The sequence below is a fragment of the Amphiura filiformis genome, chromosome 3 (assembly GCF_039555335.1).
Source record: "Amphiura filiformis chromosome 3, Afil_fr2py, whole genome shotgun sequence".
NCBI classification, from domain to species: domain Eukaryota; kingdom Metazoa; phylum Echinodermata; class Ophiuroidea; order Amphilepidida; family Amphiuridae; genus Amphiura; species Amphiura filiformis.
The window spans coordinates 79,231,915-79,258,725 of record NC_092630.1 but is presented as its reverse complement, the minus strand read 5'-3'; the positions used below and the strand labels follow the sequence as shown (position 1 = coordinate 79,258,725).

The 26,811-nt window shown below is 37.4% G+C and overlaps 1 protein-coding gene across 1 annotated transcript in view; it reads left to right on the top strand.

The window, feature by feature from the left end:
• The window catches only part of LOC140149208 (adhesion G-protein coupled receptor V1-like), a 77,767-nt gene that overhangs the window by 12,986 nt on the left and 37,970 nt on the right, over positions 1–26,811 (top strand). The window contains exons 3-8 of the mRNA XM_072171425.1: positions 7,875–8,195; positions 11,581–11,688; positions 13,648–13,728; positions 15,650–15,922; positions 20,872–21,006; positions 22,082–22,372. Coding sequence (XP_072027526.1) covers positions 7,875–8,195; positions 11,581–11,688; positions 13,648–13,728; positions 15,650–15,922; positions 20,872–21,006; positions 22,082–22,372 — 1,209 coding nt within the window. The remainder of the gene's footprint in view (positions 1–7,874; positions 8,196–11,580; positions 11,689–13,647; positions 13,729–15,649; positions 15,923–20,871; positions 21,007–22,081; positions 22,373–26,811) is intronic.

The following is a 26,811-nucleotide window of genomic DNA, read 5'->3' as shown; positions in this document are numbered from 1 at the left end:
GGGGGGGGGCGGGATCAGTGGCAATTATCTGAACACTACTATAATGCACAAAGTATGTTTTCAAGCATTCTGTTTTATTTTGTATGCGGATATCAGTTCAGACCAGGCTCAGTCCAACACGCAAATTTGTGGTAGATTTTTACTAAATTTTAATATATGTAGGCCTAAATATTAAATGAAAAGATTTGTATTTGACATCGCGAGTTCGATGAATTATAGCTAATTATGTAGCAGAACGGTAAACTGCATGGGTACAGGCGTAATTCTAATAGCCTAAAGCACAGCATGTAAATGAATCCACACGCACCAAGAAAGCGGGGTTAAACTAAAAATCGGGGAATTTAATTTGAAAAGGGAGAAAGTAAAAATGGGAGAAACCATTCTTGAGTGTAAAAAGAGGGAGATTGAAAAAGGGGCAAACTATTTTTAAAACGGGAGGAACTATTTGCCAAAAAAGGTGAAACTAGTTGCAGAAAGGGGGGAAAGTAAAAAACGGGGAATTATTTGCAAAAAAGGGGAAACTATTTGAAAAGGGGAAAGTAAAAAAGGGAACTATTTGCAAAAAGGAGAATCTATTTGAAAAGGGGAAACTATTTGAAAAGGGAATGTCAAAAGGGGATTTATTTGAAAAGGGGAACTTAAAAGGGACCTATTTGTAAAAAGGGAAAGTAAAAAAGGGGAAACTCTTTTAAAAGGGAAGTCAAAAAGGGAACTATTTTAAAGGGGAAAGGAAAAGGGGAATGAATAAGAAAAGGGGGATTTGGCGGAGATCAGACACCGTACGTTTTTATCTCTTTTGCATGGTTCGTAAAAAGGATATAAACGAAGAATTTGAAAACAGGTTATAAAAAATTGTATAAACACACATAAATAATGTAAATCTACATCCAATAAAAAGCGCAGTGATTTATAGTGCGCTACGCACAGGCACAACGCCTAGACGTTGATCCACAAGCCTCAGCACACTTTACAGGTTGTCGCTGACCACTATGGCCCCACATCATTTCATAAACCATTTAAACCATTCAGGGACTTTGCTGCTACAAGAGCGCACACCCTAGATATTCCACAAATAACCATCGCAACCAGGATCAGCTCCCCGAGTTTCGTACGGGTTACAACGAGACAATTAGCAGTAAGTTCCTTGTCCAGGGGAAAATCAAACTAACTCAATTTTCAACGAGAGCGTACTAGATAATTCAAACTATACTTTTTTGAATCCTTATGACTAGGAAAACGCAATGATTTTGTTTTTAACCAGGTCCGAGCAAGTTTGAACTTGACCCTTGTTTAAAAGCCTATAATGAACCAGCGCTGTAACTTAGTACTGTCTCTCTGCCAAATGCCGTAGAATTTAACATGGTTTGCATATTACGGATACGGGAATTTATTGCACTATTGCATAGTTGCTTAGTTCTTTCGTTGGCAAGAAGAGATGGAATTTACTAGTAAATGGTATACTGAAACAGTTGGAACGATCTAGCGACTGCTCTTTTGGATAAAGAACTGACCTTCAGAGATTGTTTGAATTAAGAGGTTGGATGTAAGCATCCCAGCCCTTAATAACTCTTGTGGCAACATTATGATTGTTACGCTTTCACATTCAAAAAGCCACCACATTAGATCAAGATGCTTCTGCCTACTCATTTACAGGTAAATGTTCACCCTTTTGGTCAAATGTATCCGTGCAGACTTCATTTTCCCTCCCAAGGGATTTTATCATTTTTAAGCAACTGCTCATTAAAAACTTCATTCAACGGAAAATGCAACGAATCATTGATTTGTACTGGATGATGTTTGCATGGGTAACTGAAGAATCAGAGACAGAAAGGTAAAGGAGAATAAATCAATTAAATCAATCATAACATTGATATCGAGATTGTGTTTGTACAATATATGTATCATATACAACCTGTCTCAAAAAAAATTGTGCAAGTGGAAAGCGCCCTCTTTGGCAATTAGAAAATACTAATGTGACATGATGCTTACATCAACGTCAAGGTAGCAGTCATAGCTTTTAAATACCGTTTGTTTCATTCATTTGGGTTTCGGCAATCCAGAGATCTGCTTCACTAAACACAAATGTATGAAAACCCTTTTGTGTCACTTTTAGGAAATTGAATAGAATATGTTATATCCAAATACCTGTATAGTGTACAGTACAGTTAATAAAAGAACATTCATTTGTAGGATTAGAAATTATTATGTAACAATTGCTCAGTATAATTGTATTGAAGACGAGTTCAGCAAGATGCATTTTGTTACGAGTCGTACTTCACTCAAGGCCAAAATCACCTTTTACCCGAACTCACACGAATGCACAACACAAATACCGGGACAAATACACTGTTTGATTAAGCTAGCAAAATCAAAGTCTTTAATTGAAAGCACGTTATGATTGGTATAATATATTGCAACAAATGCTCATACACAATAATAAAATATAAACACTCTTTATCTATTTAGTACTTAGCCAGCATTCTCCTTCTTGGTGATCATTAAGTTCTTGCAATGTTCTGGACGACTGATAATATATCCTTATTCACTTGTCCTGCGAAAATCAGCGAAGTCCAGTGAACACTTGCGTTTATAAACATCCTTGCGTATGAAATCCTCACACAAAAATGGCGTTGCTTTCTCCAAACCGTTGTCTCCTTGCGCTGCTTTCTCCAAACTTAACTCCTTGCGCTGCTTTCTCCAAACCTGACTCCTTGCGCTGCTATGGTGCTATTTCCACCTTTCACACAATATCTTCAGGAAGCAGGACTGCGATGCAGTTGTCCCCACTTATATTGACAGTTGTGTTGCTCCATTAACCAGACTTCAGCAAATCGGCAGAAGAATAGCCTATATATTCCTTTCTTGGAAGAAGTACGTTCTTTGACATATTCTAGATCTTCTCCGACAACATTGGCAGGCAGTAGTGCATTGACTACATAAAATATTTCTGGTTAGCAATTTCCTTTCTTTGAAGGAATTGGGACTGTAAGCATATTAGCTAGTAGCCCAGATCAACACTATAAACTGTGAAGAATTATGTTTACCTTTTCTTATATACCAAGCAGTGGGAAATCCCCAAATATTAATAGCCAAATGTGATCTTGGAAATTCCCAAGCCTTAATTATAACATCAACCTTTCACATGACATCATTTCCTGAGGGGAATCCCGTGATGTCATCTTCACTTTACAACCTCACTTTTCAATTTGAGAGGGGAATTCCCCCAAAATGTCATCACTCATGTAACTTTGTAAACAAAGATAAATCATCAAATTTAACCCAGTTTAGTCCACAAAATGGACTAAACTGTTGATTTCTAGCAATGTCGGATTCAGCTGCTGCGCACTCGGAATTTAAATGTGCTTATGATTTGATAAAAATCATCATGAATTTTAAATCTTTAGCGTAAAATGTCAAACGTATACTTATGATGCGCAATTTTTTGTTCATATGATTTTAATTTTACAACAGAGTGTGCAATATTTGTCTGTCTTTTAACCTGTCTTGAGTGACAAAGAGAACAGTATTTATCATGATAAAATCACATATTTAATTTTACAGCAGAATGTGAAATATGTATTTATCTTTTAACCTGTTTTAAGTGGAAAAAGATAAAAACAATTTTGTATTGTTGTGTTATCGATGCATTCTTTTGATTTCACGAAAGAACTCTTGATAAACTGGATGCTACCATTGATTTGCATGTAGGGTGGGCCATTAAAAAGTTCACACTTTTTTGATGGCTTATTTCTCAAAAGTGCAAACACATATTGAAATAAGTTGAACATATTTGTAAACCTCTATGTCTGGACTGTCATTGCTGAAAAGGGCATTAACATCCATGGTCTAATTACAAAATGGCGGCCATTTGAAGCAAGGGAATCAAAAACCACTTTGCACACACGTAAGTCAAATGGAGCGGATGATCACGCGATATATGGTGGTCGCTGGTTCACACCACAATGGATTAGGAACAAAGGAAGAAAAATAACAGTACGCATGAAAGTTCTGTCAACCATAGTTAACCATATTTAAATAAATATTTCTTTTTCAAACAGAATATGTAGCCTTCCAGTTGAACAGAATATGTAACAGTAGCTTTAAATAATCTGCGCAGTTAACGTTTGTTTGCAGTCGCATTCTTGATAATGTGCATAATTTTATACCCGAGTCTTCATGATGGTTATTGCACTATAACATAAATCTTATATAGAGATATAACAAGATAAATTTATAAATAGGTGTCAGGAATGTCTCTCCTTCTCTTCGGAAATTATTTCTTCATATAGACACATGTAAACCGTAGCAGTGCTTCAATGGAAACGAGTTATTTGTCTCAAATTGTCATGAAATTAAAAATATTGCACTAGAAAAGTAAGAATACAAGTAAAATCATATTTGACTCTGATAAAAATAGTTCTGTTCTTCATTACTGCTTATCATGGTTCCATAAAGTCACGTATTTATGCATGCCACAGTGAAAATGCTTCTGTCTTTAAAGTGTTCTTATCGTCCTTCAACGTGGCCTCCTTGCTCGCGAATACAAATCATCGCACGATCGTACATATGGTGAACTGCTCTTGAAGTAACCCTGGTGCGTCGGATCTGTGAACGCATCTGTAATACGTCTCCTCAGCTCCCGCAAATTCCTTGGCGGACCTTCGGCATACACAGACGCCTTGACATCACCCCAAAGCCAGAAGTCCAAAGGTGTCAGATCAGGACTCCTCGAGGCCACTCCACATGATGTCCAAGGCCGACAACACGAAGCGGAGACAACTCCTGCAATCTGTCTCTAACAGCGATAAGACGGTGGGCTGGCGCTCCGTCTTGAAAGAACCACGCCCTGCGGATGGCCCCGTTCGCTTGCTGTCCAAATATTTGGACCAGTTGAGGCTCTAGTTGATCATTGATTATGCCGAGGTAAACGTTTCCATTTATGTTCTGGTCAACGAATATCGGTCCTATCAACCGGTTGTTTCCTGTGACGGCTGCGAGAACACTAACTTTGCGTTTGTCATGTGGAACGTTAAAAGCAAAGTCTCTCGGAGGATTGCCTTTCGGTGCATACATCCGTACGTTTTGAGAAGAGACAGACCCGTCCATTTGAAAGTTTGCCTCGTCAACAACAACAGCGGTATCAAGAAAGCGACGTGCTCTGTTAACTAACCAGTTACAAAACTGAAGTCGCCGATTTGGATCTCCTGGTTGCAGTCCATGACGCTTAAGGATCTTGTAAGGGTGCCATTCGATATCATGAGTGATGATTCGTCTGAACGTTGTCCTTGGAATATGGGGACAATTGTTCCGTCGAGTACTCAATCTTGGGTTAGCTTGCAAATCCCTTCTAACATCGTCAATGTGATTGGCTGATCTTCCTGTTCGTGGTCTCCCACTGTTAGATTTGTTCCAATTGAGAACAGTTCCATGTAAGTGAAACTTTTGTTTAATATTATAGATGTGTCGGCGACTAGGAAGTCTGGTATTCGGAAACTGGTTCGGCCATGCATTCAGGACAGAGCGCACCTTTCCGTTCTTGAAATTTCCTCCTCGATGAAAATTCGTTCCTCCTTTGTAAACTGCCGCATTTTGAACGGCAAGAATCACCTCAAAGTACTTACACGGGTATCTCTAACATGAATGACAAGAACGCACGCAAGGCATTTTAAATTTGAAGTTCCCTCCAAAACTAGTGTATTTGTTATGTAAATGAGCATGTCCAATCAGCCTTTTGTGTCAATTTCAGAGGTGAATGATTTTCAAAAAGTAAACAACTCATACACGCATGAGTCCGATGACCCCGGCAATGACACTCAAGTAAATGCATATAGAGTCATCAAACTTTTTTAAAACTTGCTTAAGCCTAAAAACTTAATATGCATGATCATTGTCTATAGTCTTACGTGTGTGCAAAGTCGTTTTTGACTTCTCTGCTTTAAATGGTCGCCATTTTGTAATTAGACCATGGATGTTAATGCCCTTTTCAGCAATGACAGTCCAGACATAGAGGTTTACAAATATGTTCAACTTATTTCAATATGTGTTTTCATTTCTGAGAAATAAGCCATCGAAAAAGTGTGAACTTTTTAATGGCCCACCCTGTACAGCCCTCTTCCCTAGTAAAAGTGGTATAATTCTCGCTATTCGCAATAAGGGCGCCGCCAGCGGTTTGCGATGTAATCGTGATGTATCATGGGAAAAGGTCGACATCCAAGTCCGCGTAATACGAATATTACCATGCTATTACATAGGAACACGTGACAATATTTTTTAGTTTGTCAAAATAAAGGTGTTACACGCGAATCGATACTCAATAATACTTAATAATGTGATTTGAAATGTGCACAATTAATTTTTCTCTATCGATTTGCGTGTAATACCGTTATATTGACAAACTAAAAAATATTGTCACGTGTTCCTATGTAATAGCATGGTAATATTCGTATTGCGCGGACTTGATGTCGACCTTTTCCCATGATACATCACGATTTTCCCATGATACATCACGATTACATCGCAAACCGCTGGCGGCGCCCTTATTGCGAATAGCGAGAATTGTGATTTTCCCTTTCGTTGTTAACTAAACATATCTCGAGATTTAAACAAGCAAATTGAACAGAACAAACGGCATTCGAGAGCTAAGACTGCGCCCTTGACGTTCATGTCACAGCAGTATTTTCTAATTGTCAAAGAGGGCGCTATTTACTTGCACAATTTTTTGAGACAGGCTGTACATCCTATATATTGTATAGGATGTTGAAAAGTGCAACCTTTTCTGAAAGCATAATTTTTGGCAAATGTGATCATTTTTGACCAAAACAATTGTGTTTAGAATTGAGACAACTTTGGAAGAATAACAATGAGATTTTTTAAATCGACAAAATGTACGTCAGGTTTATATGCAAATGTTTTATAATTTTAGGGGCGGTGGTCTATACAGGGGGTGGGGTATGAGTGTTAATAGAGAAATTGCGATTTCCAAACGTTAGGTATTGGACATACGTTGATCTATTCAAAACCACCCTCCTGTATCGAAGCGAGGTCACGCATTTAGCCACTTTTTAAGACTTTCCACGTGCGAAATCAACGTAGATACATCGTTGAAAATGCACAAAATGTGTCCATTTCACAATATGTTAAAGACAGTCAAGGATAATGAACATATGAAGGAAAGTCTAATTATTATTATGATCCTTTTTGATTATAATAAAGGTGCAGCGATGTGTTAAAAATTGACTACATTTATACGCGATGTCTATACGCAGAGATTGCCCATTAAAATGTGCGATTTTCACATTTTGGATTCCAACGTGAAATAAAACGCAGGTGCTACGTTGAAAATATGCTGATTTTACCTCATGTAGAAGTTCATGCAACGCGCCCAATTTTCAGGACGAAAAGTCAAATTTTGAAAGTAAAGTCATGATATATTGATGTGATGATCCTTAAGCTACCAAAATATATGTTTTGGGGCAACTATAATATTTGGGGAGCACAAAAATACAATTAAGTTTAAGCAGCATGTTAACTTTGGTTTTTAGTCAAAATCAAAATCGCGCTGTTTGAATTAGGCAGAGACTCGGTAACCTGCGCTAACCATTATTTTTTCAATCACTATGCCCTCTATTGACCTAGATCAGACATTATAGTAGTTTATAGTCTTTGTTCCAGGCGCCTGGTTCTCCTCCGTGACGAATGAGCACAATCCAGTTTGGAACCGAGACAAGCAATATTTAACACCGTAATAACGTACGTAAAAACGTACGTTAAAACGTACGGTCCACGTGCTGCGTATGGAACATAGCAATCTCTCTAATATCTTCTAAACTAAGTTAACTCTCAACTGATTCCTTATTTTATTTATCCACACGTAGTTTTGGGAACCGATAATACCCGCACAGATGGCACTTACTCGGGTGGTTCAGGTATTCATGCTGCCATCGCTAGAGTAGATGGCACCGGAAATCCAGTGGCCGGGATAGATACAGGAGAAGTCGTGTCATCAAATGTAGTCACTTCGATTGCCAATAAAGACTTCTTTATCCGTGTTGAAAGCAATGGAGATGGCTCATTGAGTGTGGGTGTTAGTAACGGGTTGAATATACAAGATTTTATAACACTCACTGACACTAACACTCCACTAGGTGTAAACAACATCGTTTTCACGGCGGGAACTGGTACCTTCCAAGTTTGTGGTAAGTTTGCATTCTGATACTAGAATTAGTGAACTGCCCGCTACTTATCTGAAGCGACACATTGGGCAAAATAAGGCATGAGTCGTGCCTTGGGCGGTGAATTTTAGAGGACAGCCCCCCAAAAAAAAAAAAACACCCTGAAATAATCAAACAACCCAGCTGCCAATAACTTTTCTTAAACATCGACAATAATTCGTCAAATATGTATAACCTACGGAAGTAACTAAGGGCCGTTCGGTTCTTTTTGTAACTCAGGAAGTAAAGATCGTGTTCCTGACTTAGCCAGTTTGAAATAAAGAAATAGTAAAGATATAGAAATAAAGAAATAGTTAAAGACAACTCAGAATCTCAAGAATTAATGAAAACCGTTAAGTTTTTTTTTTTTTATTGTGAGCCCATTTATTATCCTCTTTTCGCGACTTAAAGTAAGGAACTCAAGAACTCAAGAACTCAAGCGCACGAGTTCGTGACTTAACTTCAAAAGTTTGAAGCTTGTGTTACAAGTGCCATCATAATAGTTATCAAATGACGCCGTGAAAATTGAAGAGATTTTATGAGTTCTTGAGAGTTGTCTTAACTATTTCTTTATTTTTTATATCTTTACTATTTCTTTATTCAGGAACACAAGAAGTCAGGACTTGTTATCACAAGATCTTGACTTCTTGAGTCAAAAAGAACCGCATGTCCCTGAGTTACTTCCGTCATAACCAATCCGAATAAACAAAAATACAGCAGGCATATAGGCTTATTCTACACACCTTCAATGCGCCGGTAGAACAGTCTTTTTCGTCGCCTCAGCTTTCATATATACTTATAGGCAGGTCCATCCCAGGAAAAAACTAACACTTTTCCCTACCAGAACCCAACTTGGCACATGTGTTGCTTGGGTTAAGGGATCTGGAATGAGCGTTATGAGCGTTTCGACAGTATCTTTTGTGGGACATGAAAGCACATCAGACATATCGAATTGCATTCTGAATACGAAGAATGTCTTTCTGATATCAACTAATTTTCATTTTTTTGAAATTCACGATATAATACAAATTTTATGACAAATTATTAAAATTTGATATTTTTCACATTTTTCTCTGCTTCAAACCAAATAATTTTCTTCTTCACACCACTTATAAGAAACTGAAACGAAAACCGAATCTGCCTGATACTAAAACTAAACATTTGAAATGAACGATGTCTCATCACATGACCTTGTAATAGTCAAAATGGCAACCATTTATACTGTACAGGTTAACATAATGCTTTGACATCTTTATGTGAAGGAAATGCCACAATTTTTGCCTAAAATGTGTAAGCAAAATATACAAACGGAATAACTTCAGTCCATGTCTCATCACTTGACCTTCAAATATTCAACATGGCTGCCATTTGCAATGTTCAGGTTAAAAATCATTGAAAAAAATAATCTTTTGTCATCTTTATGTGAAGCAAATGCCACCATTTTTGGCATTTTTGCTTTAAAATGTATAAACAAAATATACAAAAAAAATTAACTTCAGTCAATCTCTCATCACTTGACGTTGAAATATTAATGCCATTTGCAATGTTCAGGTTAAAGTCATTGAAAATATAATGCTTTGAGTGTGGTAAATGCCACCATTTTTGCATAAAATGTATCCAGATATACGCGATACAAAGTTATTAATTTCAGTCAATGTCTCATTACTTTTCAAAATGCCTTCCATTTGCACTGTACAGGTTAAAATTCATTAAAAAATTATGTCTTGTCATATTTATGTGAAATAAATACAACCAATTTGCCTCAAATGTATCCAGATAAAATCAAAATATACAAACTGATTAATTTCAGTCAATAGCTCATCACCTGACCTTCAAAATATAATGACTTTTATTTACATTGTACAGGTTAAAAATCTTTTTTTTTTTAAATGTGTTTTGACATCTTTATGTGAATCAAATGCCACCATTTTTGTCTAAAATATTCAAAATGGCTTCCATTGACACTGCAAAACCTCTTAGTCACTCCAATCAATGAACATACATGGCTTAATTTGAAAATAATAACCTGTACAGTGTAAATGGAAGCCATTTTGAATATTTTAGGCAAAAATGGTGGCATTTGATTCACATAAAGATGTCAAAACATGTTTTTGAAATAATTTTTAACAATGTACAATGCAAATGGAAGTAATTATATTCTGAATAATTCAAGGTCAGGTGATGAGCTATTGACTGGAAATGGTCACCTTGTATATTTTGTTTATTCTCTAGATATATTTTAGGCAAAATGGTGGTATTTGTTTCACATAAATTAATAAGTTTGTATAAATCATTTTGCTTATATCTGGATACATTTTAGGCGAAAATAGTAGCATTGCACATAATGATGTCAGAGCATTACATTTTCAAAGATATTTAACCTATACAGTGTAAATGGAAGCCATATTGACTATTCCAAGGTCAAGTGATGAAACATTTTCTTAAGGTTGATATGTTTGTATATTTTGCTTATACATTTTAGGCGAAAATGGTGGCACTTGCTTCACATAAAGATGTCAAAACATTGTTTTTTCAACGATTTTTAACCTGTGCAGTGCAAATGGCAGCCATTTTAAATAATTCAAGGTCAAGTGATGAGCCATTGACTGAAGTTAATCTTTTTGTATATTTTGCTGATACATTTTAGGTGAAAATGGTGGCATCCTGCACATAAAGATGTCAAAGCATTATTTTTTCAATGTTTTAACCTGTACAATGCAAATGGCAGCCATTTTGAATATTTTAAGGTCAAGTGATGAGACATTGACTGAAGTTATTCTGTTTGTATATTTTGTTTATACATTTTAAGTGGCATTTGCTCCACATAAAGATGTCAAAACATCGTTTTTTCAACGATTTTAACCTGTACAGTGCAAATGGCAGCCATTTTAAATAATTCAAGGTCAAGTGATGAGACATTGACTGAAGTTAATCTATTTGTATATTTTGCTTATACATTTTAGGCGAAAATGGTGGCATTTGAATCACATAAAGATGTCAAAACATTGTTTTATCCTGTACAGTGCAAATGGCAGCCATTTTGAATATTTCAAGGTCAAGTGATGAGACATTAGTTGATATTAATCAGTTTGAATATTTGGTTTATATCTGGATGCGAAATGGTGACATCTGATTCACATAAAGATGTCAAAACATGTTATTTTAATTTTTTTTTGTACACGTGGTGATTTTGGACGCCATCTTGGATTCAGGAAAAAAATCGAGGTGGCCCGTGGGCTTTTTTGATCCCATTAAACCAAGCAACATATGTAGTTCCGGTAAGGAAAAGTGTTAGTTTTTTCTTGGGATGGACCTGCCTATTACAACAAGGTTGCTAAGGAATGACAAACTTCTGTTTGATACTTTTCAGATCCAAACACCCTTAGTACCAGTGCCTTTGAAATCAATCCAGATGATCTGGTGATCGATACCCCCGGGAGTTTAAATGATGGTGATATCAATACTTGTGAAACTTCAGGTAATAAAACTTGTGGCATGACGTGACAGGCCACCCCGACAATCATGAATTTACCTTCAACCCTGACGTGCCGGGCCTATTTTTGTGACGGAGAAGGAAAGAAGGAAGGACGAAAGAAAGGAAGAGGGAAAAAGAAGAAACTGTTTTTCTTGGTTGAATCAGGGACCCATAGGATGGCAGACACGCGCATGACCGGCCAATCTTTCCGCGCCCATAAAGACTGTTCACACTGATGACGCAATCGCATTACTTGAACTACCGCGTGAATTGAGGTTCAAGATGTTTGGTTCGGTTAGGGTAATGAAATTAAATGTGATGGGAATGTTGCTATCCTTTAATCAGTTCTATATCTCAGCATAGAAGCTGAATGTAAAAAAAGATACATTCGAAATAACGTAAGGCCAGTTAGAATAGTTAGCTGTTGTGAATTGGTCGAATCGTGGTATCCTGTGAGCTGGCGACAATTGTTGTGGTTATTTTTAAGCGTGCTTGACGGAGAATTTAAATATCACAAAGACACTTTTATAGATTTTTATCAAAGTGCATGCTTTGTGTCCTGTATGTACCCTTTCAGATCTTCTATATGTAATAAGGTGTAAGTTTTCATTAATCCCCTAATCTAGACAATGGAAATTTCTTTTTTGGAGTTACACGTTAGAAAGTTGAAAGAAAGAAAATGAAGCGGACACTATATCATGTTCTCATTTACTTGCGTGACACAATCACAATCACTTTGACAAGTTTGACATTAGCACCAATGAGTTGTACTATTATTTACCATAACAATGCTGCATAACAATATGCAGACTATTGTTCTCATTTGGGAAACAAAGCCTCACTCAGTATTGTTACTATGCGTTTGCTTTGTAATATTTCCTCCAACTGAAACTATAATAACTATAGATGAGGTGACCTATGATGTCACATGTTTACATTCAGACCGCCCTCTGTTGTTTCAAGTCAGGCAAAATTACACAGGAGTGTCTATGACAGACCACATAAATCTCTTCAAAACTCGACTTTTAAAAACCTTTGAAATTTTGTGTGATATTATGTGTATAGCTTAATACATTTGTAAACAAGTTTGATAACATTTTTAGTATTATTTGCTTTGAAATCAAACTTAATGAATAAAAATCAACTTCTTCCATATAAACCATAGTGTTTTTTGCCTGTCAGTTTTCATCACAGACCAACAGAGGGCGTATCAAATGTAAACACATGTCACCTCATCTATAGCATTGCAATATCGCACAGGGAAATCAGATACACGAGTTACATGTTAGAAAATTATTTTTTTTATTTTTAGCCTAAATATTTCTCATGATATTGATATACATATGAATTGTAATATCACAATTTACTAATATATAAAAAAAGAAGCGGCTGATTTTATCCATATTTTTAAAACCATTCAATTTGTAATACTTAATTCAGAGTGTTTTTCTGTGAACAACAACCGTATACGTTCTGTGCACTGAGAATGTTTATAGTCCCTTCTCGCAAAGCAGGCACAGTCATTTCATGACGTCAACTTTTTTCTAGGTCAAATCTGTCTCGTTCGAAGGAACTCATCGCTTAAGTTGGTTTTTGCGGAATATCAATTTTAAACGTCTTATTTTCTCCAAAAAAAAGAGTCATTTTCATTGTCGTCATAATATTAGCTTGCCAATGATATGGTGTTGTCCGAGCAATATATATATATGACCTTTAAACTATATAACTGTAGGCCTATGTTTATTTCAACCATAATTATTCGGAGAACAAAAATACAATTTCTTTGAAGCGCCTTTTTAGCCAGCTTCAAAAACCGCGCGATTGCATGGATAACAATTTAGAGCAGTTGTGCATGACCTGAGTATTGACTGACAACTTTGACATAATTTGAAAACGCATGGCTTGTGATGATTTCACATTGACGTCACACTTTCCCCTGTCCATAATTTGTATTATTTATAGGTGGTGGCGGACCATCTGGATTTGTAGTGTATTTGGACGCAGAATACGAAGTCTTGGGTGTCCGCATTCAGCATGATGAAAGTAAGTTTTGTACAAATAAATATATCCATCATACCAAATTAAAATATACCGTAAAACCTCGTCTATAAGCATATAGAGCGAGTGCTTTTGATGAAAGCTAAATTAATCCAGGCGTCATCCATCGACAAAATTAGAACATTATGGAGTTTTAGCAAATAAATTACCGATACAAGCATATACAAACAAGTACTATTGTGAAACCAATTTATTGCACTGGGATATATTATGGCTGCTTCGTTTTAATATTGCCTTCATCAAAATCACTCTATATGCTTGTAGACGAGGTTTTAAGGTATTGCTAAACGATAGTTTTTCAGTGGCGTGCCCCTGGGCGTCATATTAGGGGGCGCCGGAATGATGGTGGATAAAGAAAAAAATCGATTCTGCTCCCCCTCCAAGCGGTAACTTTTCGCGCATATTTCAGCACAAATAGTCATTTTTAAAGATCAATTTATGACCAAAATTCAACTTTATAACCAAAATTAATTAAAGTGGTGTTTGTACAAATTTTCGCCCGCGCGCAATTGTTTCAAGAATGGGGGATGTAGGGGGCACCATTATGCATCCTTGCCCCGGGCATCACAAGCCCTAGCTACGCCACAGTAGGTTTTTTATTATAGTTACACTGATTTTTACTTCCTTTTAATTGAAACGCACCTGTGAAGTAAATATTTTTACATAATATTTGGAAAATTTTGAATATGGTTAATTTTTAGATTGTGGTAGTTTTAAAGTTATTTGTGATTAAACAAGGCATATCAGGAACCACGTCAACATATTTTAGGTAAGGGGCTGTGCAATAGTTATGAGCCCTGAGGGAGGGTAAAATTGGGAGACAAGAAATTTTTGGCCAGCTGAAAGAGGGGGCAAGCAATTTTTGACAAAGGGGGGGGGGGGTGCGGCAAGCGATTTGTGGCAAAAACAGTACGAAAACGCTTAAACGTGCAAAATTTCCTGATCACTACGCTCGCAATCTATATTTAGACCATTTAAAGTTTGCAAAATTGGGATCCCAAAAATTTGGCATATGCAGGGGGAGGCAAATATATTTTGGCTGGACGATAAGGGATGGGTCAGACGATTTTTGGCAGGCCGAGGCAGGGGCGGGGGGGGGGGCATTTTTTGGCATGCTGTTTGGAAATTTTACCCCCCCGGCTCATATTTATTACACAGCCCCTAAATCAATGATTCGCTACCTGTATAATCAAGCGTAATTATTTTGAAAGGGTCTATAAATTTTCAAGATTCCATACAGGGTGAGTAAAAAAAAAAGTGCAATAGAGCAAAGAATCGATATTTATGCACGAACCAAGTCGAACTTTCCCATTATTGAAAGATTGTATAAATGCCACACTCAATAGTCACCTTCTGTGAAAATATGAAGTGGATCGCGACTACCGTTTAATTTGTATGAGTCCTTTTGCTGCGATACCAAATTTCGTTATTTGTCCACGAGGTACCATGTAGGCTATTTTGAATGAGAGCACACAATGCACGGCAAAGGTACTATGTCTCTTGGACAAACATTAAAATTGGGTATTGCTATAAAATGTGTCGTAAAAACAAAACGGTAAATGCTAATTCATTGATTTTTTCACACAAGGTCGTTGATGGATATATCATATATAAAATGTTTTAAACCCTAAAAGGTTCAACTCGGTTTTTAAATAAAAATGGACTCTTTTCTCTATTGCACTTTTTTTTGGACTCATCCTTTAATAGACCAACAAGTGATTCCTAAATTATATCACGAGCTAAACAAATGCGTTTCATGCTTTTGGGAACACGTACACTGTATACGAAAAGATGAGCGTTAATATAAATATCCGAAATCCACTGCTCGAATGCCACTCGAATGCTAATACACCATACCAGCTAATTCCACTCGTCAACTGTTCTTGCTGTATCCGTTCTTTTCCAGCAACAACCAATTTGGCCACTTCGCAGGTAACAGTTGGAAACTGTGGATATGTGGGTGAATCAGAGCGACTTGATGCTGCTACGGCAAATGATATCAATATGGCTGCAGGAAATGTTGATTGTGGCGATCCCATTACAGGACCCGAGGAAGGTGCAGGTGGTTCCCCTGTGTACAGGATGTGTCCAATAAATACATATGGCAACGTACTCTACATATACAGGACTGGCGCAGCTGCAATTAAAATTTGTGATATACGTATCTACGCAATCAAACGTAAGTGTATGAGTACAATGACACCCATTCCCGATTTCTCAGGATTCTGCATAACCAAATACAATATAGTCGCCATAGTCGGTAATATAATATTAACCCTAACGCTATTAATGCCATATAGCACGAAGCGACTGCAAGACCATGCATCCCAATTGATGCGATTGCGTAATCATACCAAACTACATTATGGCCGTTGACCGAGCCATGGTATCACGCATGACTTGTTATATCCGTTCCGATGGTTGGCACCCGAGGGGCTCCCACTTTGGAGGTGACCCCTTTTTTAGCGTCGCTGCCGGGCGTCGCTGTCACCCAAAGTCCCATTTCCATTTCATTTCATTTTAATGAGCCTAAGACATAATGGCTCAGCCCCATATATTTTACGAACACATGCTCTGTCACCCGAAGACCCCCTATTTTTCCATTTGATCTGCCACCCAAAGACCCTTGTTTTTCAATTTGAACAGCAACTCTCATTTATCACTGATTTTGTTACTTTTTTGAAAAAACAAAGAAATTTGAAGCCATTTAGAACTAGAAATTCAATGTTCGAAGTTTCTTTGGCGCTGTTTCGGCTCTCACCCAAAGCTTACATTAAAAAAAAAGGCCATGTTCTCACCCAGTGACCCCATATTTTTACATTTGACTCTCACCAAATGCCCCTTAATGCGAAAGTGCCAGCTCTACACATATCCATTTCATATTGAAGTGCCCCCGGGGGTTGGCACCCGAGGGGTCGGTGGGTCAATTCCATATCAGTAGGGATAACCATCACAATTTCATGTTGCCCCTATTGCTACAAAAGATCATTTTCTGGATAGAACTCATCAATAGAAGTATTTTGGTGGTTAAATGGTCAAAATCGGTCAAAAACTTTTCGAATTATGAATTTTCAAAGTTTCCCATTCTGACCGGTCATTGGAACGAAATGAAATGACAAGGTCCAAAAATAGCAATTGGGAGCAAAATTGGCATTAGCATATATTTACCTTTATATATTTCTTTATTTTAACATAATATGCAAACATGAAACAAGCATATTGTGAAAGTATCAAAGGGTTTCTTATGAAATGGCACTTTACTAGTCAATGGCATAAATTATTTTTTCAAACCGAGGCATTGAAATCATGCATTTAGAGAACATTTGGCAAAAATCATCCAGGATGGCCGATATGCATGATATGGCACAAAATCAAAATTGCACTAAGTACAGGTGAACTGGTTTTTTTTCACAACCAAAAATTTCAATGTTATTGGGTTTAATATGACCAATTAGTAGGTGTATGCAAAGAAAATCTTAAGTGTCATTGAAGGTAATTGACTCATTCACAACAATAGAGGTTATCCACTTCACTCATCATGCTCATGTGTGACTTCTAACAAAAGGTGCTGGTTCCCGTAGTATTCCTTATTCAATACAATTCAATGCATGACCTCGAAGTTAGCTGCATGACTTTCGCGGGCTATTTTGAAACAGTTATGGTTGCACATTCATGTATAGGTACTTCTTTTAAAAGTTCTAAACAAGGTATAGGCCTAAATATAAGAAAACGTTTAGGGTTGAAATCAGGTAAACAATACATCGAATGAGCACGAAACTTCACATTTTTGTTCAGAAAGGTGTCTTCTTAGCATGATTCGAAAGGAGTATGGAAATTCCAAAGGGAAGCTGGTGATTTAATTTGTAACTCGAGATCTACTTGTTCAATTTTTAACCTTTTTACAGAGGGTATGATAGAGGTATTACTGGCAACTCTGCTAAATTACAGCTCAGTAGGCCACGTTGTTCACCTGATCTTATTGACATGAATATTTTGTGCCATTCTTGAGCAGGGCTGAACTCAGCCACTGGCAATTAAGCGCACTGTGGCGATGGACCAATTTTGACTCGCACTTACAGGAAAATGAAATAAGTTATGTTGCTGTAATTTGCAAGATAGTTACAAAACATAATTGGCATTAACATCCCAAATTTTTACAGAAAATTTGAAAAATAAAAGAATGAGCTCAATTTAGAAATGTCTGTGCAAGCAGTGCACAGTTGAGCTCCCTGCATGTCTATGGGAGTGTTCTAATCAAGTTGATGGTTCATTGGTCATCCCTAATATCAGAGAGGGAGTTCGGGTTCATTAAGACCACAAAACAATGTAGGCCTCAACTAACCCTAACGCTACAATTGATGCGATTGTGTAATCATACCAAACTACATGGGCACGAAACGATTGACCGAGCCACGGTCTCACGCATGACTTTCTATACCCGTTCCGATGGTTGGCACCCGAGTGGTCGGTGGGTCAATTCCATATCGCTTAGGCAAAAAGCAGAGAGGGAGTTCGGGTAAAGCCATATTGTAACATTTCTGTAATATTTTCTTTGAAATGTTAGCTTTTACTGTCAGATATGTCCCCTTTTAATTTTGAGCCGAACAAGTGGGGTAAAGCAAAGAAAATAGTCGTGATTTTTGCAAAGTATCTTTGTTTACTAAAGTATATTACAATCGTGTAAAAACCAGAATTTAAAAAACTTTTGAGGGCGCTCTCCTCAGCAAGCAAATGTTATAATATGCCTTTAATGAAGACTGAAAAACAATACAATTAACAAAATATTTTTCTTGACCTGACAGTTTCGGCCATCTTGGTCGAAGGCCATCATCGGAGTGCTGGTACTTGATCCTTCTTTCTGGTTGATTGGTCACCAACAGAGGGCGCACTAGCGCCCAGAAGTCGATCGTATACGTGACTGAGAAAATGGGCCCCTCATCTCTGTTCATGGTGTTTGGAGCTCTCTTTCTTATCCACATGGATTCTTTGATACGGCAATTAAGCCCCCAGATCACATTCCTTGTCAAGAACTTTTGCGCCGTCCCAATTGATCACATGATTATGTTGAGCTGCGTGGTCTGCGATTGCCGATTTGGATTGTTCGATTTCAGATTGTTTCCTGGTTTGTCTGGTAAATATTCATTTACTTTTTGGTACTTTGTCCGATTCCTTCTTATGTTCACCCAATCTAGTTTAAAAACGACGACCTGTTGCACCCACATAAGTAGTGTCACAATTGGCGCAAGGTATTTCGTAGTTCGTACACACAATCGGTCGTACAGAGGGGATCTCTTTTGTCCTTGGGGTGAAGTAACAATTTCCTCAGGGTAGTATGAGGGCGTATCGCGGTGGCAATGTTATGCTATCTAAAAATGCGAGTGGTCGTTTCTGACAATTTCTCAACATAAGGAATGATGACAAGTCCTTTATTTCTCTCTGTGGAATCCTTGTCCTTACTCGGTTTCTTCACCTGTTTATTGTCCCATTTTGCGTTTTACCTGATTAAACGTCCACTCCGGGTAGCCACACTGTTTGAGGCGCGTTTGATTTTGTCCTTTCCCGCTCTACATCCTTCCTTTCTGTAACAACACAGTTCATCTTATCCAACAGCGTGCGAACCACACCCAGCTTATGATGTATCGGATGATGCGAAGCGAAATTGAGGTACTGGTCTGTATGCGTTGCTTTCCTATAAACCACCATTTACTCAGTCACGTATAAGATCCACTTCTGGGCCCTAGTGCGCCCTCTGTTGGTGATCAATCAACCAGAAGAAAGGATCAAGTACCATCACTCCGATGATGGCCTTCGACCAAGATGGCCGAAACTGTCAATAAAATATAATTATTTGGTTTGGCAAGAAGACCATTCTGTTAATTGTATCCCACAAACCTAATGAATTTCTTCAAGGAAAACAATACAAAGTAGGCCTCAAGTAACCCTAACGCTACAAGAGCATAAAAAACAAACAGCACGAAGCGACTGCAAGACCATGTATCCCACGTGATGCGAATGCGTAATCATGCCAGACTATATGGGCACGAAACGGTTGACCGGTCCACGGTCACACGCGGGCGGGGAAACTAACTCCCTACTTCATTCCATTTCTGATTTAGCCAAAAAGCAGAGATGGGGTCGGGGTTAGCACATAAGTGTTATTATGTGCTTTGCTTGTATACATCACGGCCTACTGATGACCGTTAGATTGGGCGCCCTACATAAAATCTGCTTAAATCTCAACTACCTTTAGAAGCAGATGATGATTCAGGTATTTTTAACCAAGTTTAGGAGTTTCAGGTTTTGATTTTGTCATCATCTAAAACGAAGGAATCTTCTTCCAAAATGACCAAAATTAATCTCTAAATTGCTATATCTACTTAAGCGTATAAAATACCTATATGATAAGGTTCAAAAATGGCATTTTGTCTGTTTGGGTACTAAACCATCTCACTTTACCGACAACGTCTAAAACGTCAAAATAAAGTTGCGCGAGTTTGCCAAGCCGTGCGAGTACATGTATCTTGTCTGATGTACTAAATATAACATTAAGAAACATACTCAGAATGTGCAAAGCATATAAAGTTAAAAAGGTTTTGTGTATATTTTCATGTTTTTGTCTTGTTTTCTTATTTCTTGTTCATTTGTCTTGTCTTTTATTTTATAGTTCTGATGAAGGCCTAGTGCCGAAAGCTTGCTGGTATTAAAATCTGATTAGCAACATTCGTTGTCCTGGAAAACTTCTTATGCCAGGACAAATAACTTCCTGTTGTGTATTGTCCACACTTCTTTCATTTTATATAGACCATGCATCCCAATTGATGCGATTGCGTAATCATATATGTGATGCGATCAAGCAAAATCAGTCGGAACTCGGAAATATTAAATTTTCAGTTTCTTATAGGATAGTAAAAAGGATTTACAAGGCTGAATTTGGCAGAAAACTCCATTAAATTTGAACAACCAGTTCCAAAGATATAAGCAATTAAAGAGTTTCCAAAACAAGAGGAAACAAAAGAAAAGTTTTCCTATGGTTGGCTATATCTCAAAATCAATATTTCCGAGTTCCGACTGATTTTGCTTGATCGCATCACATATATATATTACCATACTCTTGTTTGATTTTAAAAGGTCCAGATGCAGAAAAGACTACTGTAAGTTTCCAGTCTGCAACAGAAATTGATACAGAAGAGGATGGAGTAACAGTATTGCCGAAGAAAATAACACTAACCAGAACGGGAGGGACTGGGACATGCGCGATAGCACGTAAGACCTATTTATCATCAGGACAAATACACAGACTTGCACAAGTCATTTGAGTTTGAGAGTTGGCCAATATTTATTTTGTTAGTTTCAATATGTATTTCTTCACATATGTGTGACAACACAAAGCTAATTTTACATGAAATGTACAATAATTTTCCAGACAATACAATTGAATGATAGTAGTATACAATATTAAAAATGAAAGTAAAGCAAAAGAAATGAGGATTGTTTCAGAAAACTGTGTTTAATTGTAATTTGAGAGCATTAATTTTGTGTGGTGTGGGTGTGTTTGTGGGGGTGGGGTGGGTGTGTGTGTGTGGGGGTGGGTGTGTGTGTGTGTGTCACAAATGTGAGCTTTCAGGATGATAGCTATGAGACCAGTATTATCATGATCCTTAGGTCATATTATGGATCCCTGTTGCACTCCATATTGTAATAGGTATATGCATAATTTGCCAACGGCTCTAGCTGGGTAACAACCACACATGTGATAGTATTTTGTGCAGACTACAACATACTGATGGAACTTTCAACCTTGTGTAGTCTGTGCAATGTGTAAGCAAAATAAAACTTGATATAATAGAGGAACAATGGCTCATTTGCTGATTGCTAGAAGACTCCTCCAGTAAAATGTAAGGGGGTAGAAATTTGATTCGCTAGACAAATGACTCGCTTGCTGAATGCAGGGCGTAGCATGCGGGTGGACAGGATGAACGAAGTCCACGGAGCTCCTAGGGTTCAGGGATCCCGTGCAAAAGCGAAAATGAAATAAGGAGGAATTGGTTAGGGTCGGGATAGGGCTGATAAAGGATATCATAAGGGCCCCGCGCTGCTCCTTGTCCATGAGCCCCGAGGCTCTTGCTGCGCCTGGTTGAACGCGTGAAGTTTTACTCCGGGGTTTTACTTTTATACTCTTCATCTGATTTATCTCTCATTAGATATCGTTATTACTGGATTAGAGTTATGATTTGGTTCGGATTTGTGACGGTTTTTTTATTTCTTATTTAAACGAACATCTGGGGGAAATGATAATGAAGTCTGCATAGATTTGAAATACATACTTTTCACGTTTCAGGAGTTTATCGTATATCCGGTGACCTCACGTTAGACAGCGATGGTACGTGTAGTGCTGGTGATGATATATTGTATGACATGTATACGGCCACAGAAGACCTCACTACAGCGGTAAAATCTGCCATTGTTGTATTTGATAAAGACGCAGCTGAAACTACGCTGGACTTGACCATATGTGGCGACTACGCTTGTGAGGATGACAAGTTCGCCGTCTTTGGATTTGATGAACAGGATCATACTGCGTGTACCGGTGCCACACCCACAACTACGCTGACCATCAATGATGATGACCGTAAGTTATAGATATAAAAACTAAATAAAAATTCCCTTTAAAAGGGAAGGCCAGCCTCAATGCAGAAGAGGTCTTGTAAATAGTTTGGGTCACCGTGAAAGGCATTTTTTAGGATCACGCTTACATCCACGTTACATGACAGTTCACCAAACCATCAATGGTGAGAACATGCACACTGAAACAGCAAAAAGCATTAACTCCTATAACTCCTGTCAACTCTTTAATTCATTACTCCAAATTGTTCTGTATTTTTGTCTTTACTGCTTTTTACCCATGCGTATTATTAAAATCAAGAAATACACTGCAGTTGTTAGTTAATTCGCTATGTAAACTCAACTTACATGCACATTTTATTTTAAAATGATTTTATATTATTTCGCAATGTATAGTTTACTATAAAGTAGATAGTGGCAAGCACATGATAAAGGACTGATCATTCACTACAATCTTCACTTTTAAACTGTATTTTTTGAATGTGGTGATTGTTAGTCCGAAACTCCTGCAAAGCTATGGACATGGCATCTTACCTACTCCATTCTGTAATAGTCTGCATTGTGTGTTTTCTCAGTCTTCAATCATTTTGTTGAATGTAATTTTATGAATCAAATAAAAAAGATAGAAAGTGGCCTCACTTTAGTTATAGACAATAATTTATTTATTTTCTATAAGTGCATGTCAAAATATGGGATATATTGTTCAATATTATAGCTAGCCCCTAAAAACTTTATTTTCCATCGAATTTTTCCCGTTGAAAAGACAAAACTGATGTTAAAGATAGCAATAATATCATCAATAACATTTTGAGTCAATTTTATCCATAAAATGATACAGGATAGGATAGATAATTACTTTGACTTCAATGTGGTCCATATAATGAAGATTTTGATTCTACAACATTATTAGATCTGTTATCAACATATCAATTATGCACTCACAGGCAACCAAACATCATGCTATGCTCAGAAGTCCACTGATATGACCTCGTTCCAGTGATCATTCCCCGCTAATTACTAATTGTTGACCATGTCATTTTTTTGATATGCTGATAGCTGAACAAGTTTATGTTTATATGTGTAGGCCTAACCTATGATAACTTTTTAAGTCATAATTAATTCAAACATAACTTTGGCAATACTCAATCGTTTTCGTTCGTTGAAACGGCAAAACATACTTTCTTTTCCTTGCAAATCGAATTAGCAGACATCAAACAAATTTCCACCACAAGAAGTAAAAAAAATAATTCATACCAATAGAAGAAGGCTATAATCTTAGCTAATCTTTAGTGTACACAAATCCCATCTCAGAATTAGATACCAGCCCTATGGGCTGGCGAAAAGCGGCAAATGTGTATACTGTTACGATTGAGCAAGACCGACGTCCGAAAACACCTGTTCCTTCAAATATGCATAATTAACAGTTCACCTCACAAGGCTAAAAAAAAGCTTTGTCACAAAGCCCATGGCAGGTTCAAAAACGAATGCGGAATGCGGTTTTTGTTTTTGAGATTTTTATTTTATTTTGTTTTTAGAGATTTTTAAAAAACTTAATTTTGAGCTTAAAATTTTGTTTGAGCGTTCAAAAGTACACAGCATAATATTGTGGTTAAGTTACACAATTGAAGTACAAATATCAATTGTTTTATACCCAATGCGAATATCGAATATCAAATCAAGTAAATTGTCTTTTTAATATTTCAAAATATGTCTCAAAAAGTGATTTTACGGCAAAACAACTATAGAAAAAGGAAATAAAAGATGAATTTCCCGTTTCAGGTGACTTGGACTCGCTTAGACAAACGAACGCGCGGCAGCTTTGAGACATATTTTTCATTTGGTCTGAAATGGACATATCTCCAAATGCCACGAAGGTGTAACCACCCGAGTGGTGTCAAATGGAAGAGAAAACATTAAAGAATATAATAAAGAAACACAGGGGGTGCTACTGCTAATAGTTTTAAAGTTGTGGTCCATTTTGATTCAGAAGTCGTCCAATTGGGCTACTAAATCACAGGTTTGCGCTGGGAGACAGCTTGTCTGCTAGTTTGATAACAAGCATATTGTTTCCAAGAAAGTGAAGTAAATATTGTGAAATTCCCAAAGTATGATTAAAACAGCATCTTATTAAACCACAGTAAGGACCAAACTGGACGTGTCTAAGATCGCCCAGTGGAATAGCCCATTTTGTGGTTAGTATTTAGATCACAGGAAATTACAGTGTCCCATGATGCATTTATAAAAATACACACTAAGGGTATGTGGTAAATGCTATATATAGTTGCCCCTGATTGCGCAATAATGGTGAATACTTGTGCGGTGGGGGCTTGGTGGTCAAATGTTATTCCTTCCCATGATGCATTTATGAAAATCAATACATACACACTAAGGCTACAAGGTAAATGCTATATAAACACCTCAAAAGAAATAAGTCCCCCTCTGAACATGTCGTCATTACATCGTAAGGTTTCATTTTGTACCAACAAAACTAACTTTGAAATAATTATATGACTGTTTACTAAGTGCTGTGTGAAAATGAGAGATTTCCATGACTTCAGAGCTGAATGAGCCTAAATTGAAGGCAAAACTGCCCTTTTCAAAAGTCACAAAGTAGGCCTATGCTTGTCACAAAAGTTGATTCATGGCTTGTTACTAATGGAAAACCCCATGTGTTTGAGTGCAGTTTAAAATCCTCACCAAGTGAACATTTACTGAAATGTGTATCGATTCTTGATCATTCAGCCATGCAAATCCCCTTGGTGCAGAGTTCAGCACAGTGAGTTGTAAGATGGTCAGTTCCATTCCTTGTATGATACGCCTTGCAGTTAACAAGCATAGGCCTACTTTGTGACTTTTGAAAAGGGCACTTTTTGTCTTCAATTTAGGCTCATTCAGCCCTGAAGTCATGGAAATCTCTCATTTTCACACAGCACTTAGTAAACAGTCATATAATTATTTCAAAGTTAGTTTTGTTGGTACAAAACGAAACCTTACGATGTTATGACGACATGTTCAGAGGGGGACTTATTTCTTTTGAGGTGTTTAGATGCTACCAACATTTTGAAATATGTCCGATTGAGCTACAACTTAGTACAAATAATGCTTGATATAAGGGGATCATGAAACATCATCTGAGGTCATCCAAGGTCAAAGGTTAAAACTGCTCCGATGTGGCTGTAACTCTGGGTAAACAATTCCCGGCACTTGGGGAGTATGAAACAGCAAAGGTCACCTGAGGTCAAAGGTCAGGTCAAATTTTAAGTTGCTCCGATTGGGCTGTAACTTGGAGAAAATGATCCGACACTTGGATAGTATGAAACCGCAAAGGTCATGTTAGGTCGAAGGTCAGGTCAAGTTTGGAGTTGCTCCAATCGGGCTGTAACTCAGGGAAAATGATCCCTGACACTTAGCGAGTATGAAACTGCAAAGGTCATCCAAGGTCAAAGGTCAGGTCAAATTTAAAATTGATCTGATCATGCTGAAACTCAGGGAAACAATCCCTGACACTTCCACAAATACAAAACTGCAAAGGTCATCTGAGGTCAAAGGTCAGTCATAAGGTAGAAAAACAATCTGGGTGGATTTTACTAATATGTCTTGCCCCTGTGGGATGCTGGTCGCTCTGATATTTAAGATTTTTATGCATTTGTTTCTACAGTACTTTTTAGCCCATTTTGGACAAATTTGTTGTACCTTTTAGCTCATTTTTTTAAATCATTTTCATCCAAGTTTGTCCCCCACCTTGATATGTACCTTCTGCCCCCGCCTCCTGCAAAAGTCCTGGCTACATCACTGAGCAGATGAACACAATTTTATTCACATCCCTCTTGGCCCCCTGTGGCCTGCTGGCTGATCTGATATTTTAGATTTCTATGCATTTGTTGTACTTTTTTATTTGTTAGCCCATTTTGGATAAATTTGTCGTACTCTTTAGCCCATTTGTGACAATCCCCCCCATGAAATTTGCCTCGCCCCCCCCCCTCTCTCTCTCTCTCAGAAAAAGTCCTGGCTACACCACTGTGCAGCTGAAACAATTTTATTCACATTTCCTTACACTCTATTTCATATAAAGTTATGATCATACCTGATCATACATTATGCTGATAACATTAAACTTAGCACTACCACAAAGCAGAGTAGGCCTATTCATGGTGTGGTTTGGCAACCCTGATTAATTTGTCCTTCAAAAGTTTCACTTTAACTATAGGTTCTCCATAAAAACACAGAATACATGCTAATGTTGATCAATTAGTTGAATAAACAATAGATGTTAATTGAGTTTCTACTGTGTCATGTAATAGTTGCTTCTACAGTGTCATGTAATAGTTGAGACTACAGGCATAATATCCTCACATCGATGACAGGATAGGCCTAATTCAGGCTATGTCAACATAGTGTATTGTGTTGGCGTGAATAGTTGTAGCATGCAGGTGCGCTGCCTCTGCC